This window comes from Neodiprion lecontei, chromosome 5, assembly GCF_021901455.1.
Source record: "Neodiprion lecontei isolate iyNeoLeco1 chromosome 5, iyNeoLeco1.1, whole genome shotgun sequence".
NCBI classification, from domain to species: domain Eukaryota; kingdom Metazoa; phylum Arthropoda; class Insecta; order Hymenoptera; family Diprionidae; genus Neodiprion; species Neodiprion lecontei.
The window spans coordinates 4,697,278-4,716,290 of record NC_060264.1 but is presented as its reverse complement, the minus strand read 5'-3'; the positions used below and the strand labels follow the sequence as shown (position 1 = coordinate 4,716,290).

At 41.8% G+C, this 19,013-nt stretch overlaps 1 protein-coding gene and 1 long non-coding RNA gene across 3 annotated transcripts in view; one reads left to right on the top strand and one right to left on the bottom strand.

Moving 5' to 3' along the window:
• LOC124294435 overlaps positions 1 to 19,013 on the bottom strand; it is a 48,633-nt gene that overhangs the window by 2,196 nt on the left and 27,424 nt on the right. The window contains exon 2 of the long non-coding RNA XR_006904299.1: positions 14,851 to 14,924. This is a non-coding gene — a long non-coding RNA (uncharacterized LOC124294435). The remainder of the gene's footprint in view (positions 1 to 14,850; positions 14,925 to 19,013) is intronic.
• Positions 172 to 16,251, top strand: LOC107221478 (breast cancer type 1 susceptibility protein homolog). Of its 2 annotated transcripts, XM_046739417.1 has the most exons (10): positions 172 to 717; positions 1,371 to 1,606; positions 1,706 to 1,865; positions 10,147 to 10,507; positions 10,586 to 13,891; positions 13,972 to 14,048; positions 14,138 to 14,807; positions 14,953 to 15,070; positions 15,228 to 15,457; positions 15,949 to 16,251. In XM_046739417.1, the coding sequence occupies exons 1-9, from the start codon at positions 632 to 634 to the stop codon at positions 15,437 to 15,439; spliced, it is 5,226 nt and encodes a 1,741-aa protein (XP_046595373.1). In that variant the 5' UTR covers positions 172 to 631; the 3' UTR covers positions 15,440 to 15,457; positions 15,949 to 16,251. The 2 variants fall into 2 exon arrangements, with proteins under 2 accessions (XP_046595373.1, XP_046595372.1); XM_046739416.1 differs by having other exon boundaries at positions 15,228 to 16,251.

The window sequence follows — 19,013 nt, the reverse complement described above, 5'->3', positions numbered from 1 at the left end:
GAGCATTTCTCAGAACCTCGATTTCCCCGTTTTTGTTGCTATCTTTGTCTTACACCCGCAGTATATACGGCTATCCCTTTCTAGCGATCTCGGGGTGGGGATATGTAGGATGGTACACCTGCAACTGTCTCTCACTTGTTTTTCTCTTCCCCTCTAGCCCTTGGTTCCCCTACCATAGGCGGTATTAAGAGATAAGTGAGGCGGAAAACCCCATAATAGAGAAAGAGACAGCACTAACAACGATAGGCGTTTAGAGGACATGGGAAATGGCCGGCGTGCTCAGTCTATTTTATATATAACCAAGTCTATGGCCTGCTGATATCTAAATTCCACATTCATTGGCTAGATATTGATGAAGGCATAACCTCAACGTATGTGACGTAAGGCGGATGTTTTCGCGCCAAATAGTTACGATCGATGGGAACAATGAAAGGAACACATGCGGTACACTTGGTTTTGCGCCTGTTGTTATTGGTTTGAAAATAACTAAAGGACGTGAAAACTAACGAATCGATCGGCACTGCTCGGTAAATTTGTTTCGCCTCGGGCTCAAAACTCTGCGATGCGTTTTTAGTCAGCGTCAGTTTATCTCTTGTGTTTAATCGGAGTGAGATAATTCTGTATTTTCGTGATGAACGAATTTGAGGTGGATACCGAAGTGAAGAGAATCGCAGAAGCGATTGCATCTAGTCGAGAAACTCTTCAGTGCACATTCTGGTAAGTGTCAACACCTGGAAATTTAAGTCTGATTCATGTTCATGTCATGCACAATTACAGATGATTTCTTTACTAGCTTTGCTTTTCCGCTTGAAACACGAACGCATCAACGATTAATATAAACGTTGTAAATATACGCACTGCTCTGAAAGTTTTTCGCCTCGGCTAATTCATGTCGTGATTTTTAACTTTGCATTCGCACATTCATCCATGACAACTGAGATCATCGAAAACCAAATTGTTGCGAAACAGGGCTTATCAGTTCCTATCAGAACTCACTTAGAATCAGAAATGTTAATGTTTCTGAAGTTTAGCTGTGCTTATTGTATTTTATAAACAGAAGTCGCATGTGGCTCAAAAGCTTTTGATGCTAATCGTTCACAGAGTATTTGATTTTTCTGCCCAATTAAACCTGTACCGATATAATTGTTGCTCTGAAATTTGGAATGGAGAACGAATTGTGTATACACTTTTGTAAATAAAAATTGATGCGCAATAAATGCCAAACTGATCAAATTTCTATTTTCATTGATATCACTAGAGAAGCACTTTTTTATCTTTGCTATCAAGCCTGAAAATGGATTTCTAAATAACTCACTAATTTCTTAAATCGGGAAGCTCCTTTTTTAAACACATTTATTCGCATACGACAGTCGTCAACTGCCAACTGAGGCTGTCAGCGGAAAATGCGGTCATCCAATTTGCAAAAATTGTGCGAGTAAGATATGTGGAACGAGAAAAGCGATCTGCCCTATCTGCAAGACTATCTTAACAAGAAGCAGTATACGCAGAGTAAAGACTATTGACGACGCTGTGAAGTGTCTGAAAAGACTCATTGATGCATTTGAGACAGATTCGAGGACTAATTTTTTGTCCTTTAACCTAATTCGTAAGTTGAGAATGAAGCATAGAAACCCGCTATTTGAATGCTCAATTTTCACACTTCTGGAAGTTTTTCCTTATTATTTCTATTTATTTTCTTTCTTAGCAACAAAGCAGGATAAGGATCCGAAGCCTTCGACCAGTGGAATTGTTGAACATCACTTTGTCACAAATCAACCTCAGAGATCTCGTAAAAGTTCAGCGGCAGATGGGATAAGAAGACGAGCCACCATCGATTCTGGGGAAACTCTTAAGATAACAAGGATGTGACGTTGCACCTAGAGTGCAAGTCACAACAAACCCCAAACCCGCGGGGAAGAGCCGAACGGGTGAGCCCTGTCCCGTCGGGAAAGACCCGAACATCACCGAAGCCCCGACGCTCGGCAGAGCCGAGCGCGAGAGTCAGTACGAGCACGGCCGTAGCAGCAGCCACACCGGCGTAACCCGAGAGCGAAAGCGAGAGAGAGAGAGAGAAAGAAAGAGAGACAGTCACCGACACACACACACACACACCGAACACCCAGCTACCCTCCACCGCACCTCAAGACCTCCACACACACACGTCGACGTAACCAGGTTAGCCTGCCTTCTATCGCCGATCTGCTCCTCCCCTCGCAATACCAACCCTGTCTACCACACACTCCCCGTCACTCTACACCACCCTCCCCTCGCCATATCAACCCTTCCGACCCCACATTCCCCGTCACCTCCCACTCTCCTCCCCCCCCCCTGCGCGCGTAGCTGTAAGTTAGTATTAAGCAACGCTAAGGGCTGAGGCGTGATCAGCCACCGCTTACGTCTACAACCCTTTTGTAACTCTTAATTTAAGTCGAGCCCTGGTGCGAAAGAAAAAAAATACACACACTAAGTTTTACCGATCATATCCGCCCCGTCTCTAATTATCTTCCCCACCCATATTATTCGTGCGGACTCAAAACCCGTCACAAATTGGCGCCCAACGTAAATTACCCACATTTTTACCCCAAATCCAAACAATTAAGAGACAAAACACAGGAATAAACGCTAACAAAGTACACATAGACTCACGAAACAAAACTACACAGTCACGAAAATTCAAATAAAGACAGTTGAACACACACACTACCAAACACGATACACACAATGGCAGACCAAGGACACAGGGAACCGCAAGGCCTAGCGCGCGAACACATGGACATACACACACCCGAACGCAACCAAAACAACTCGACACAGAGCGAGCCGCGCGCGACACGAGATCAACAAACACCGACCCAACGGCAGGAAATAAATAGACGATGCACGATAAATTCACCAAACACAATAAATATAATCGATGCAGCTATCATAGAGAATACACACAATTTACACAGTACACAAATTCAACACCAAGAAAGCCCAGAACCAACAAATCCCACACAAACATACAATACAATCCCAACACCTACACACACGCAAACTAACACGGTAACCACCAATCAAACGAACCGACACTTCACAGGAACAGACACATTTTTAGCCACCAACACACGTAACACACGACTTATGCAAAACCTAATAGACCTCGAAGCATCACCAAGCGACAGAAACGTATACGAAGATCCACACATATACAGCACACAGTCAATACACCCCACAAACACAAACCACACATCAAACCCAAACAATACATACTGGAATCAGCCAGCAATGGCAATGAAAACAATACAAACATGGAACATAAAATACTCAGGAAACACAAACGAAGACATAGATGAATTTTTACAAAATCTCCGCGACTACCAAACGGGTTATGAAATACACGACACACAATTAATCAACAACCTCAGCCCAATACTCGAAGGTGACGCAAAAAACTGGTACAGATTAAATAGAGGCAAATGGCGAACACTGGAAGAATTCGAAAGAGACATTACACACGCATTTCAAGACATACAACATAGGGACAGGCTAGAACAAAAAATCAGAAATTACGTACAAGGACCAACACAAAAAATCACACAATTCCTAATACAATTTAGAACACTACTATCACAACTAAAACCACCATACCACCCACGAACACAATTAGACCTGGCATACAGAAACATGAAAATAGAATACAAGGCATACATAAAACCATACGATTTCGCGAACTTCGACCAACTGGAAATGGCCGCAAAAGAATGGGAAGCAAATATCGAATGGGAAAACACGAGACAAACAATATTAAACAACTACACACAACCGCGAGAAACCTACACACACCAAACACACCACACACAATACATCCCATACAAGTACACACAAACACAACCCCGCCCAGCAATACTCCCAACACCAAATATACCACCGGCACTCACATACAACATACGACGAAACCAAACAAACCAAAACACACAACAGACTCGATACCCCGCAATCACGTATAACTCACCACACTACACTCAGCAACAAACGCAAACGAACCCAAACACAGGCACAACACCACGCAGATGCTTTAACTGCAACCAACCCGGACACTTCAGATGGCAATGCACACAAACACAGAACCAGGGAAACGAGTAAGGGTTGACCCAGCAAGGGTGGAGGGCAACCCCACAAACAACACAAACACACCCGAAACAGTAGCACCTACGACAGACAACAACATAACGGAAAGTAGATTCCACATCAGAATCGAAATACACGGTCACGAATTTAACGCACTGATAGACACAGGCGCAACACACTCATACCTAGGCGCAGAAGTAATACAAATACTACACAACACAGACACACAAATAAACAACACACCCGACAGAACAGCTACAATGGGAAACGGAACACAGGTGACGATAGAAGGAGCAGTAACACTCCCAATACGCCTCGGCAACATAACAAAAGAAATTAAGTTCGGATTAATATCAAATTTAGGCTCGCAATGTATCATTGGTAACAGCGACTTAATAACATTTGGAATATTAATAAATTATGGAAAAAACACATGGTCACTGATAGACGACCCACAGACACACTACCACATGCAAACTAGACCACAAGAACTACCAACACCACTCAAAGAATACACACAAATACATCAAACACGAGAATCACGACACCAATCAACACAAACACACACAAAACAAGCAAAAGCAGCAGAAAAATTAGAAGCAACGAAACAACAAACAAACCCGAAAACAACAGAAAGACATGAAAACACAAAAAAAAAAACAACCATAAAACAAAAACCACTAACACCAACACTACCCAACACAAAGACACCACCGGAAAACACCCACCAAAAAGACAACCCACAGAACACACAAATCACAAATCAAAAAATCATACCCACAAACGCACAAACAACAGACGACACACAAACCGACAAAGAAACCGAACCACAGATATGCGCAGGAATACAAGAACTCACACAATCACAACACACACAACTACAGACGATAATACAGCAGAAAACCTCAACACTACCAGGCCAACTCGGGCTAACACACCTAATTAAACACAAAATAGACACACAAGGACACGCACCCATAAAACAAAGATACTATATGGTATCACCAAAAATTAGAGAAGCCATCCACACAGAAATACACAAAATGCTGAGAGAAGACGTGATAGAACCATCAGAAAGCGAATGGTCGAGCCCAATTGTCATGATAAGAAAACCAAATAACACATATCGCTTCTGCCTAGACTTTAGGAAGGTTAACTCAGTATCAAAAAAAGACGCATACCCACTACCATACATGACAGCAATATTAGACAAACTACGGACAGCACAGTACATATCAAAAATCGACTTAAGCCAAGCATACTTCCAAATACCACTCGACAAAGACAGCAAACACATAACAGCCTTTACAGTCCCGGGAATGGGCTTATTTCAATTTAAAAGAATGCCATACGGACTGACAGGCGCACCAGCGACATTCCAAAGACTACTAGACAGACTCATAGGCCCAGAATGCGAACCATATGCATTCGCATACCTAGACGACATCATAATAGTAACACAAACATTCGACGAACACTTACAAAGACTAGAGCAAATACTAAAAAGAATTACAGACGCAGGACTGACAATAAACCCAGAGAAGTGCGAGTTCGGATGCGCACAAGTAAAATATCTCGGATACATAGTAGACAGACACGGACTACACATAGACCCCGACAAAACACAACCCATAGAAAATTACCCAAGCCCAAAAACAATAAAACAATTACGGAGACTAATTGGCATGGCATCATGGTACAGACGCTTCATACCTAACTTCGCACACATTACAGAACCACTAACACGACTACTGAAAAAAGACCAGAAATGGCACTGGGGGGAAGAACAAGAAAACGCAATGAACACAATCAAACACGCACTGACATCACCACCCACACTCGCATGCCCAGACTACACACAAACATTCACACTACAAACAGACGCTAGCGGAACAGGGATAGGTGCCGTACTAACACAATCTCTCGATGACGAAGAGCATGTCATAGCCTACGCTAGCCGTGCGCTAAGCGAGGCAGAACGTAAATACTCAACAACTGAGAGAGAGTGTTTGGCGGTACTCTGGTCCATCAAAAAATTCAGACCCTACGTGGAAGGTTACCACTTCAAAGTCATTACAGATCACCACGCACTAAAGTGGCTTAGACAATTAAAAAACCCCACAGGCCGACTCGCACGATGGGCACTAGAACTATTAGAATACGACTTTGACATTACACACAGAAAAGGTACAATGCACGACGTGCCAGACGCACTTTCAAGACGACACGAAGACGAAGAACACATAGACACAATAGTAGACACGACAGACAAGTGGTACACATACAAAAAAACACAAGTACAAACACGCCCAGAGAAAAACGAGTCGTGGCGAATCAGAAACAATCAACTATACTTCCACCGCCCGAACCCCCTACACTCAAACCTCCTACCAGACACAAACCCATGGAAACTAGTCATACCCAAAGACAAAATAACACACATACTACACGAAAACCACGACATAACACAAGCAGGACACTTAGGGATCGAAAAAACATACCAACGAGTAGCCAAAACATATTATTGGCCAGGGATGTACAGAGACACAGTAAACTACATAAAAAAATGTGACACATGCCAAAGAACAAAAACAATACAAGCGCGACCAGCAGGACTAATGGGCATGAGAATTATTGAAGAACCATGGACAGTAGTAGCCTCCGACATCATGGGCCCACTCCCACGATCAAAAAAGGGAAACCAATACATCATAGTGTTCGAAGACCTATACACTAAATGGGTGGAAATCATACCCACACGCAAAGCAAACGCCAAAACAGTAGAACAGACATTCCACTCACACGTAATATCACGATGGGGTACACCACGCATACTACTGACAGACAACGGCACACCATACATAAACAAACTCATACGCGAACTAACACAAAAATTCAACATAAGACACGCAACAATCCCCCCATACCACGCACAAGCCAACCCCGTAGAGCGAGTCAACAGAACCGCTAAAACAATGATCCAAGCCTACGTAAACAACGACCACACAGAATGGGACATACACTTACAAGACTTACAATTCGCAATCAATACATGTACACACACATCAACTAAACACACACCAGCCTTTTTAAACCTAGGAAGGGAATTAAATCCCACACAATGTCTAAGAAATCAGTTAGAGAACCACGACGAAGTAGAATTACAAGACACAGACAGATGGACAGACCACTTAAGACGACTACAAATACTTAGAGACGAAGTACAGAGGCACTTGATAGAAGCAAACGAAAAACAAGCACACTACTACAACCTACGAAGACGAGACATTCAATTCAAGGAAGGAGACAGGGTACTAAAAAAGAACCACACACTCTCATCCGGACCAGAACGAACGACAGCTAAGTTAAATAAAAAATTCATAGGCCCATACATAATCACTAGAAAAATCTCACCCACAATATACGAATTAACAACAGAGAGCGGTAGAAATATAGGAAAATGTCATATAGAAGACCTAAAATTATATACATAATCAAATAACACACCCCGAAAATAAACTAACATGTGTATTCACTCCACAGAAACACAACATGGAAAAGAAACAACAAAGAATACCGGCCCTAATGACACTACGACTGACGAGACCGACGACAACAACAACAAACACAGAGAGAACACCACTACTACAAACACCAGGACAGGCCCCACACCCACACAGATACGGACACGACGGCACACACCGGACAGAGACCCGACGAACCCTACTACCGACACCCACTACACACACACAGGTAACAAAGACCGCCACGACAGTAACACACACAACAACCACTGCACCCACAACCGCACAGAGACACTCACAAACACATACAACGATGACCACACACACAATTACACCCTCCGGACCAAGGCAATGCCCGAAGTGCAACGGGCTGGTCCGGGGCACCAAATACACAGAACACATACAAACATGCACACAAACTAACACAGACACACCACACCCACCACAAACTATCACACACCCACCAACAGTTATCCACACCACACGAACCACGGCCACACACACGACTACACACCCACCCACCAAGAAACAAACACCCCATACAACCACACGCCCCACACCCACACCAACACCACGGTACACACCACCCCCCACACCGACCCCCCAATGGACACACACCAGATTCGCGAGACCACCACAGAAGACAGAGGACAGGATCTTACAGACATTCGCTAACATGGACAGACACACAGAATCGACACAGACAAAACAAACATGCAAACAATACACAGGACCACCCCCCGAGATAATAGCCATAATCGCAAGTTTAGTACCAGCAAGCACCCTACACGACGAATTACGAGCACATAAAGAAAGATACATGACTAGACGCGCACACGAACGCACAGACACGGACGAAACAGAAGCCAGCACCTCAACACACCAACCACACACCACACATCAAACAGCACCACACAAAACACAACCCCACAACACACCAGACACCGACAGCGACACAGATTCCACCACCTCCACCGCAGAGACAGTCATACACATCGAAACCACACACACAGGCACACTACAAACACAAACGACGGACAACGACACAGACAGTAACACCGACACCACCTCACTCACGGACACAGTCGAACATACACAAACACCCCAACCAGCCACACACACCACACGGGACTCAAAACGATACAAAAAACGAAAATCAATACGGAAACAGAAAAAAGAACAAAACAGGAAACACTAGACAAACTGACAACACCAAACGGACGGACGAACAACGACGCACACACAACACGGGACGCAATACGATACAAAAAAAAAAAAAAAAAAAAAAAAAAAAAAAAAAAAAAAAAAAAAAAAAAAAAAAAAAAAAAAAAAAAAAAAAAAAAGGGGGACAAAACAGAAAACACCAAATACACTAACAACACCAAACCGACGGACGAACAACGACAGACGGAGGCCAAAGAAACAGAACACAACCCAAAAAGAGAGAAGAGAAGGGAGAAGAAACCACGAGCCACGAGGTACAAAGAACAACGCAAAAACTCACCAAGACCCACACCGACGAGAACCACCGTACCAAAACCAAAAATTCGAGTACAAAATAATATAAGAATAGAATAAGTGTATATAAGAAAAAAAAAAAAAGAGACTAAGTAGAATAAGTAGATATAAGACGACCCACAACCCACACCAAACACACACCCCGCAAATACAACCCAACCTCCATCCCTTAACCCCGACAGATCGGAGCAGACAACACAAAAACAACAAAAATAACAAAAGGAGAATACACAGACGAAAGGACCACAAAATGCGTCACCGAAACCGGCTCACCCTATAGGCCTCGCCCCGCGTGGGGAGGGGGGAGTTGTGACGTTGCACCTAGAGTGCAAGTCACAACAAACCCCAAACCCGCGGGGAAGAGCCGAACGGGTGAGCCCTGTCCCGTCGGGAAAGACCCGAACATCACCGAAGCCCCGACGCTCGGCAGAGCCGAGCGCGAGAGTCAGTACGAGCACGGCCGTAGCAGCAGCCACACCGGCGTAACCCGAGAGCGAAAGCGAGAGAGAGAGAGAGAAAGAAAGAGAGACAGTCACCGACACACACACACACACACCGAACACCCAGCTACCCTCCACCGCACCTCAAGACCTCCACACACACACGTCGACGTAACCAGGTTAGCCTGCCTTCTATCGCCGATCTGCTCCTCCCCTCGCAATACCAACCCTGTCTACCACACACTCCCCGTCACTCTACACCACCCTCCCCTCGCCATATCAACCCTTCCGACCCCACATTCCCCGTCACCTCCCACTCTCCTCCCCCCCCCCTGCGCGCGTAGCTGTAAGTTAGTATTAAGCAACGCTAAGGGCTGAGGCGTGATCAGCCACCGCTTACGTCTACAACCCTTTTGTAACTCTTAATTTAAGTCGAGCCCTGGTGCGAAAGAAAAAAAATACACACACTAAGTTTTACCGATCATATCCGCCCCGTCTCTAATTATCTTCCCCACCCATATTATTCGTGCGGACTCAAAACCCGTCACAAGGAGAAACTCCTTACATAGAAATGAAGATCTGACGAGTATGTCGAACGAGAGTAATACTACTTTGGGAAAAGGGCATGCCTCCATGGTCCATGGTCTCTTAGCTAAATCTGAACCTCTCGAACCGAACGAAAAGGTTGGTCTTTGGTTAGATTCGGAGGAATTTGATGAACAGCTTGTGGTTGTCGGAGAAATAGAAAAACCAGTTATCACTCTGGTCCCATCTATTGCAACAACTGAGGTCCCAGACTCAGCGTCCATAGTACGTCCCAATTCGCGCATGTCACTACAGAGCGGTAGAAAAACTACATCCCTAACTAAAACGAATCGAGCCTCGTCGACTCCAAAGAAGAAAAGAAATGGGATTGTGAGTACCAATGAAAGCAGTTTAAGATACAAGAGCTTTACATTCGAAGCAACAAGTAAACGGAAAAAATTTTTTCAGACTTCTAACACCACTCCCGAGGAAAACATGTTTGATGAGTTGTGCGGGAAGAGAGTATCTGAGCAACCAACGGAAACTAGGAAAGTCAAAATTGCCTCAAGTTCGGCGGATAGTTCATGGTGTAAATTAGAGCAATTTGAACAGGAAACAAGCGCCAAGGTCAGAAAACGCAAACGATTGAACATCAGTATAGAAAAACCAAGTACATCGAAGCAAGTTGTTGGCACATTGGATTTAGAATGTTCTGAAGATGATGATAAAATCGAGGATGCTAAAAGTGGTGAAAATCTGATCGATAGCAACAATGTACAAGGCAAGAATAAGCCACACATCATATCTGACAGAAAGCTGGAGACTGAGGAAATTTTGTATCTCCCAAAATTAAACAAACGCCAAGTAAAAGAGATAATTGGCGTTAGTTGTACGCAGGCAGACTTTGACACGTCCAAGAATTCCAGTTTTAGTCCAGACAAATCTCCGACTAAATTGCGTAATAATCAAACGTCGCTGAGAAAATCTGATAACAGTAACCACAACAACAGCAACGATTCATTGCCGCTGCAGATTGAACCTGAAAAAGATACAACGTCGTGTATCGAATCAATCGTGAGACCGAAATCCAGGCTAAGTCTTTCTCTTTCTGGCAGTCGTCCGAGTTCTAGACTTTCGCATAAAAGTCCCAGTGAATCCACAGTGAGGATATTACAACAGAGAACCGATGAGAAATCTCCAATTCTTGGCACGAATTCTGTCAGAGTTTCATTTCACCAAAACGACGAAGAAACAAAGGAAGGAACTCAGCGAAACCAAAGTAATTCTTCTACGGGAAAGGATCCTTCCATAAGATCGTGCAGCGGTTTCATGAAAAGAAATCTTGTGTTGAAAAGATTATCTTCCGAAAGCGGTAAGCATAATGTGAGCATGCTGAAGAGAGGTAAACTTTACAGGTCTCGAAGTAACGTCAAATTTCTACGCCTTGGTTCGATTATATCGCGAACTTTGCGAAACGAATTACAGAATATTTTTTGTTCTGGAAAAGTGTCGACGTGCGACGTGGAGACCCAGACGAATTCTAGACTGACTCAAACAAATCATATGGTATGCAGTGTTTGTAAAAAACATGTTAGCAGCGAGGCATTGGACAATGTGATAATTCCTGAAACACGGACCGTCTCCAGTGTCTCGAGTAAATCAAAAGCAACGCAAATTAAGGAAGTCGGTACAAGTGATCCTGCAACGCAACGCGCATTGGTAGAAGAAGAATTCGACACTGTGAACAAGGTGAATATGATGTCTCCAAAAGAAGATTCACAGCTCAAGTATTTGTCAACGGAGTCTCCTACGGTTGACAATACTGAACGTTCTGTTAAAAAAAGACGCAGATCTCCTGATCTCCAAGAATATGCTCAAGCGATCGAAAATTATGCAAATAAATTGATAGTAACTGATTCGGAAGACCAAGATACCCCGTGTCAAGAAAAATTTCTTAGCAGTAAAGAAATAAATGATCAGACACGGGAAAAAAAATTTTCTAGCTTAGGAACTACATTTTCTACAAAAACTTCTTTGCTTTCGAAGATTACCGATAATCCTAATTGTTTATTAAATTTAAGTAAGTCAAGATCTCCCTCGTCACGTTCAGATACTAAATCATTACACACGTCGCCGAAAAGAAGAATACGGGCATCGGATTCTTTCGCAAGTGAATCTAAGAGACAAAGTATGGAGAAACGGAAATTACAGATTAAAATGAGCGGAAGTTACTGCAATACTTCTTCTGATTCTGACGTTGAAACAATTCGAGTAAAAAAGGCAACGCCAATAAGTATGAGAAAGTGTTCGGGAGGTAGCAAATCCCCGATGGCAAATGCCAAATACAAAGTTGTAAGAAAATTGAAGTACAGTCAAGAATCTGGCTCAAATCCTGGCACTAATTTGAGAACCAGTCAACCGCTGGAACAACAAGGAACACATGAGAAGGAAAACAGAGCTGAAGAACCATCTACGAAAAAAACATTCAAAAGAATACGTCAAATGTCTAGTCCAGAATTACAAGATGATTATTTGGAAACAGAAGTAACATCAAAAACCAGCGGGTCTAACAACTCTCTAATTGGTACTAGGCCAATTGTTTCTTGGGAAGTCAATAAAAGCCCACTGCCGAGTGAAGAACTTAGCGTCGTTTTCTCATCCAACAAGGAAACGCAAGATTCTAAACGCAAGAGATCTCCTTCCCCAAGCTCCATCGACATTCATGCGATAGCAAGTAACTGGTGCGCAGACCTGAATCTTTCGTCGGAAGAATTTGACAATAAAAATGACTCAGTTTTGGGAGTATTTAGCAGCAAAGCTACAAAGAAAAAAAAATTACAGATTGATAACTCGCCTGTATCGTCGAGCAGTGACAGTCTACCGATATTGGACCAAACTGCGTTTTACGGGAAGCCCAGGAAAGGCACAGATTCAATATCAAAGTCAGAGAACCATGATGTGACAGATCGAGTCGTCAATGAGAAAAATACAATCACTCGTGACTGTGGTGATGAAGTTGAAGAAGCTATCGAAGTGAACAAAGGATCTCTAAACAATAGTCAAAGTAGCGCTAAAGATATCACATCAGATAAAGACAAGAGAAACAGGTCAAATTGTGATCTTGAAGATGCCAGAATTCCGTCTGAAAGAAATGAAAATTCTTGTGGTGAAAATGCTATTTCTGCCATGTCAAATATTTCGGTGGAAAAAAATGAAATTGCCGAAAATATGGACAGTTTGCTTCAACTCGGCGATAAATTGAATGGAGTGATTACACCAAGAGGAAATTCAACGCCGATAAAGAACAAATCATTCCAAAATAGAAACCCTGTAACGTTTCATCGACATTCGTATAATTCAAATAAAGAAAATGAGGCGGAAAGAGAGTCAGAGAATGAGGAGGATAAGGGAAAGGAAGGTACTTTACTCAGAGACTCGAGTAAATTAACAAACCGCACAACTCATGAAGCATCAAAGGTGAAAAATATAAGGATATCAAACGAAAGAAATGATACGGTTGAAAGTGCTAGGGTAGATGGCGACGTAGAATCCTGTCAATCGTCCTTCGATCACGACTGTATGAACATAACGCAAGATCACATGATGCTCCAAGAAGTCGAAAACAACTTACTGAGGCCAAAATCTATCAAGGAGAAAGAAAAGAACAGTCGAAACAATGTGCAAAAAAGTGTTGATGAAAAAGCGACAAAAATTTCGCCTCAAAAAAAATCATTGGTAGCTATGGACAATCAAAAGGTCAAAGCTTGTACTGAGGTAATAGTCAAAGACATAAATATTCGTGACAAATTTTAATATCTCGTACATTCATTCTTGATACTTTTACTTGAATTCAGACACACTCTGACGACTCGGAAACTATGGGTGAGGACATAATAGAACGTACACCGGAAAAGACTAAGGCGTTAAAAAAGTAAGTTACGTATCTTTTATTCGAACTATTAAAGGGAATGCGATAACTTATTTCGTACAAATTTTACTATATTCCAACATATCTTTCAGGGACCTTCACGACCACATTGAAAATTCGCAACGGTCGACTGTGTCGAGAAGAAGCTTCATGTCGGTGGACATAACACCGATACAGAGAAAGTTTCAAAAATTTATGCATACCGCTACCAACGTTTCTCCTTTAGTTGAAAGAGCTGGCAAATCATCAGCTGACCAACACGGCGCTGCCAAAATTGCACGGCCCTCGTTTCACAGTACTCCTAAATCAGTTGATCCAAAAAAAAGTCTTTTTGCGCGACCCGTCTTGACAAAACCTAGGGGCGCGAGCGAGAGCAGATTATGCTTTGTCTGCAGCAACTTGACACTTCCTCAAATTGAGAATGTGAAGGCATTTGCCCGTTTGCACAACGCGGATTATACCGTGAACTACAAACCTGAAGTAACCCACGTAATTGTAAAAACTGAAGAAGATGATTCCGCAGCGAGGACAATGAAATATCTCCTTGGTATTGCTCACAAGAAATGGATAGTCAGTTATCAGTGGGTAACGGACTCTTCGAGTCAGAACAGGCTCCTCGAAGAGGAAGATTACGAAGTGGTGGACAGTGACACGCATGAGCCTGGACCACGCCGATCGAGGTTGAGTAAAACAGGCTTGTTCGACGAGTTTGCCTTCACTTGCATGGCGGCTACCTCAGAAATTCCAGTCAGCAACCTTCAGGTACTAGCGTTGAAAATTTACCAAATATTATGTGTCCACTTACGAAATCAGCTTATCTGCCACAGTTTATCTTATCGCCATTGTATCTCGCCCTGTTCAGCTGACATTCACATCTATCTGAAACAAACGGAATCATATTTTTCAGGATCTTGTAGGTAGCTCGGGCGGTACGGTGTTCCAAACTTTGGAAGACCTTGCCACTGAAAGGAACAAGTACAAAGTTATTTTGTACGACACTGATACTCAACAGCCCACAGTCTTAGGTAAGTATTTGTACTGTTTTAAATGTTTTACATTATTATATTGTTTTTGCCTCGCTTCTTGAGTTTCTCGTTTTTTTATCTAAATCAAACCCGTCAGAACTTGTAGTTGTCGTACATGGAAAATTTTGATCGATAATGAACACGTTATTTTCAATAGATAAGTGGCGGCAGAAGAGTCGAGCATTGCCAGTGCCGCTCGAATGGGTTCTGACTTGTATAAGTCAGTACGAGCTGGTGTCTCTCTACTCTTACCTGCCTCCCTTCACGCCTGAGGTAGCGGCAAACTTAGGATTTCCACAAGAGCTACTTATCGAAGACGAAGAGGACAGCCTCAGTCCAAATGAAACGTCGGCATCGAACGCTGCCTAATATACCACTTCATTTCAAGTAACCACTTCACTACTATTTCCAATAATATATCTATATAATCTACAACTTGCTAGTAGATATAAGTAAGATTTGATCGTTCAGAGGCATAGACTATAATCAATATCTTTTACGATTTTCTAATTATTTTACTATAAATTGGATACAGGAGATTCAATTAATCAATTAACCGAACCAAAAATCTTCACGATCAAAATTTTTAATTTTCACTCAGAAAAATTCAAGCAAAATAAGTCAGTCTTTTGCTTGAAGTGGAATTTCAGTGACAATAATATTTTGTGCAGTCGGCTAAATCGTCTGACCTAAACGGCTGGTACGTTAGGGAAATATATATATACCTATGTATGCATATAAAGGTATGTATGTATGGGTACGCGATTTTAATTTACCTGCGTTTATACGTTACGTATTGCAGAAGCATTTTAGTTAATTAAACTGCTTGCTATCGTCATTTCTGTTACAAGTGTGAATTATTTTTTTTTTTTTTCTAGCCTTTATAAGCTACACATGTGCCATCATCAAAAACGAAATATTCTATATGCGAGCGTCAAGTTGTGATGATTTATAAATAATAATTAACTGGTATACGTCTAAAACTTTTCTACGTATTATATGTGCCTTTGTTATGCATTCATATAATTGTTCAAAATGCCTAAAGATCAAACTTTATCAAAGCGTTGTAAAGTGAACATTATTGAACCGTTACACAAATTAGAAATAATTGATTTATATTATAAAAATATTCACAGAAATGTATAAAGAATTCCGTTATAAAAATGAATTTGATACTAAAATTCATTTTTTTCATTCCTTTATGTTGCAAAAGTTTTGGTTCAGTCCCTTAAAAAAAAAGACGGTAAATTACTGAATCTTGGGCAAAGTATTTGATCATAACAGAAGAACAAAAATTCTTACATAATTTTTTTAAACCTTTGCGCGGAACAAATTTTTCCCCTAACGTGGAGATAATATAATTGAAAATCCATCACCAATTCAATCAACTGATACTTTTCTCTTCTGTATTCCAAATTGAAATGAATAAGCCGAGCGAGATTTCAGATATGCGGTTCCTTTCAAAGAAACAAAGTTTCATTAACTCTTAAGTGAATTCAGCAAGAACCTTTGCATCCTGTACTATCACAACAGTAATTAACTCTGAAGAAGAAAAACCGTTGGCAAGAAGCCAGGATATATGAAAAAGCATGCAAAAAATAAAAATAATCCATCACTGTCGCAAAGTGCTGCCTAGACTGACACCGGATATCCTTAAGAAGTTTGATAAGACAATTAGAAACTTTGATCCATCAGATTTTTTGTTTTGCCGCAACGATGCTCCGCTCTGACTGCAAAGTCTTGATGTTTAGAAGTTTTTTATTCGTTTTAAAGTCGGTCGGAAATACTTTTCAAAGTTTTTCCCTGCAAGACTTTGAAACACCAGTGACGTATAAAATTTTCTTTGACATCGAAATTCACGAAATATATGATATACTGAAAAAACTGGTGAAACTTGCGATCCCTTCGAATTTTTGTGAAATTTATAAATGGACAAAACATGTATCTCGCAATATTTTAGCCAGCCGCTATAGTGGATTAACGCTGCTAATTTTGGGAGAGTATAAAAGTTGGACGCCTAAAAATTTTCCCCCCCATCGTCGCTGTGACGTCACTCTGTGACATCTGGGGATTTAACATGTATCACGGAGTTTCTCCCCGCTTGACGTGCAGCCCGAGTGGGTGTCGAGCTTTCACGTTTCTTCATTCCGGCTGACTCGGCGTCCTACAGCACAATTTTCATTCAAATTCGCCTAGACTTTTGCAGTTTCGGTGCGACAGCTGCGCGCTGAAGATTGAATTGAATCGACGACAAAATTGCCCCGCGGTAAGAGTGAAAAAGAAAACGAAAAAAAGGTACGCCGTGATTTGTCATCTCTAGTTTGAAAGTGAAATGATTGCGATGCTAATGTATATATACAATATATCAAGGTTTTGGTAATATAATATCACAGACATATTTTACGATCATTGTATTACTGTAACGTAAGCCGCCATCTTGTGGCAGAAAATGCGCATATCTTCGTGGGTCGTATTTAACGATAAAAGTTGTTTATCATCGAATTTTTTACTCGGTATGAATTTGCCGCAACGAAAGAAGAGCTGAGCCATTTGCACGAGATTTTCCGAGAGCTCATACGTTCATAATTTGCACAAAATGATCAGCTGACTACTCTTATCGTCGCCATATTGCTCGGCCACACCCTGCGTCGCATTCTAACGTGAAATGTAAGGTTAAAGGGACGCATTCTTAAACCCCTAATGTCCCGCCATAAGTGAGCCCGGGTGTTGGCGGAAAATTGGATGCTCCTGCGTCCCATTAAAATCCTCAATCTTCCTTCCTTACCGAATGATCCTGTAACTGTTTCACGTTCATATTTATTCCCACATAAACCGGGACCCGCAACCAGAGAGAAAATACAAGCAGTGGGTCGCAAGGTCGCTATGAAGGGTTGTAAAAGTTTGACGATGGAGCTCGATGTCAAACCAGCCGCCGTAGCCTGGTAGCTTCTTTTGATTCCGAACAATGCGAGGAAAAGCAAACACTCGAGTTGCCCAAGGAGCGTGGCTAAGAAAAAAAATTTTTTAAAAAAAGTTCACCTAAAATCTACAAAGAATTTGAATCGGTTCGTCGAGACTTTCGAGCCGGATGAACAAAGAGGTCGAATCGTCAAAAGAAACCAATTAAGAATATTTGGACTTTTCAAGAAGAACAAAGCGGCTGATTATGAATCTCTCAAAGCCACATTACAAAGCTTTCGGGAATTAAGGAGAACCGATTGAAAACTCCCTCGGGATCTTATTGTTCGAACATAATAAATTTCAAGAGTCTACCGATTCGGGGCGAATAAGGCCTGTGTGACGCGTATACTTGTCGATGAAAGAGAATCGCTCGATAAATTCTTACTTCGATTTATTGAAAACAAGGACGCGATTCAATGAATAGACACCGACGATTGCGGGCACTGATATGTATTCGGAAACTTTTCAAGTGTCTGGTTGATTCTTGATTATAACGATCTCAAAAGCATTCAGAACGGGACGAAAGGACCCTTGTATTTTGGTATTTAATTAGAAACTGGTTCGCAGTCTTAATTGCCCACCGCTGGCACGTGTCGGCCGAAACTTCTCGGCTTCTATCTGTAGTCTACTACGAGTTGTCTCTCTGCGAATTCTAATTCCTATACATTTTGTACGTTTTTGTAGGAAATTCGTCGCCTCAATAATTCCGAAACGCATAGGTTTTAGTGCTATGCGATTAATCGATTTTCCGATTGATCGATTAATCGACGATTACGGTTAATAGTTTTTCCATATTATAAGGCGACTTCGATTAGTTGACTAAATAAGTTAATAAATTAATCGATTACTCAGAAAAACGATTAATCAAAAAACTCAATTACGCGATTAATAGATTAATCACACAGTACTAATAGGTCTGTTTATGCGACGATCAACCGTCAACAGCTGCAACACAATTTTTCGGATTAGAAAGCTGGCATCC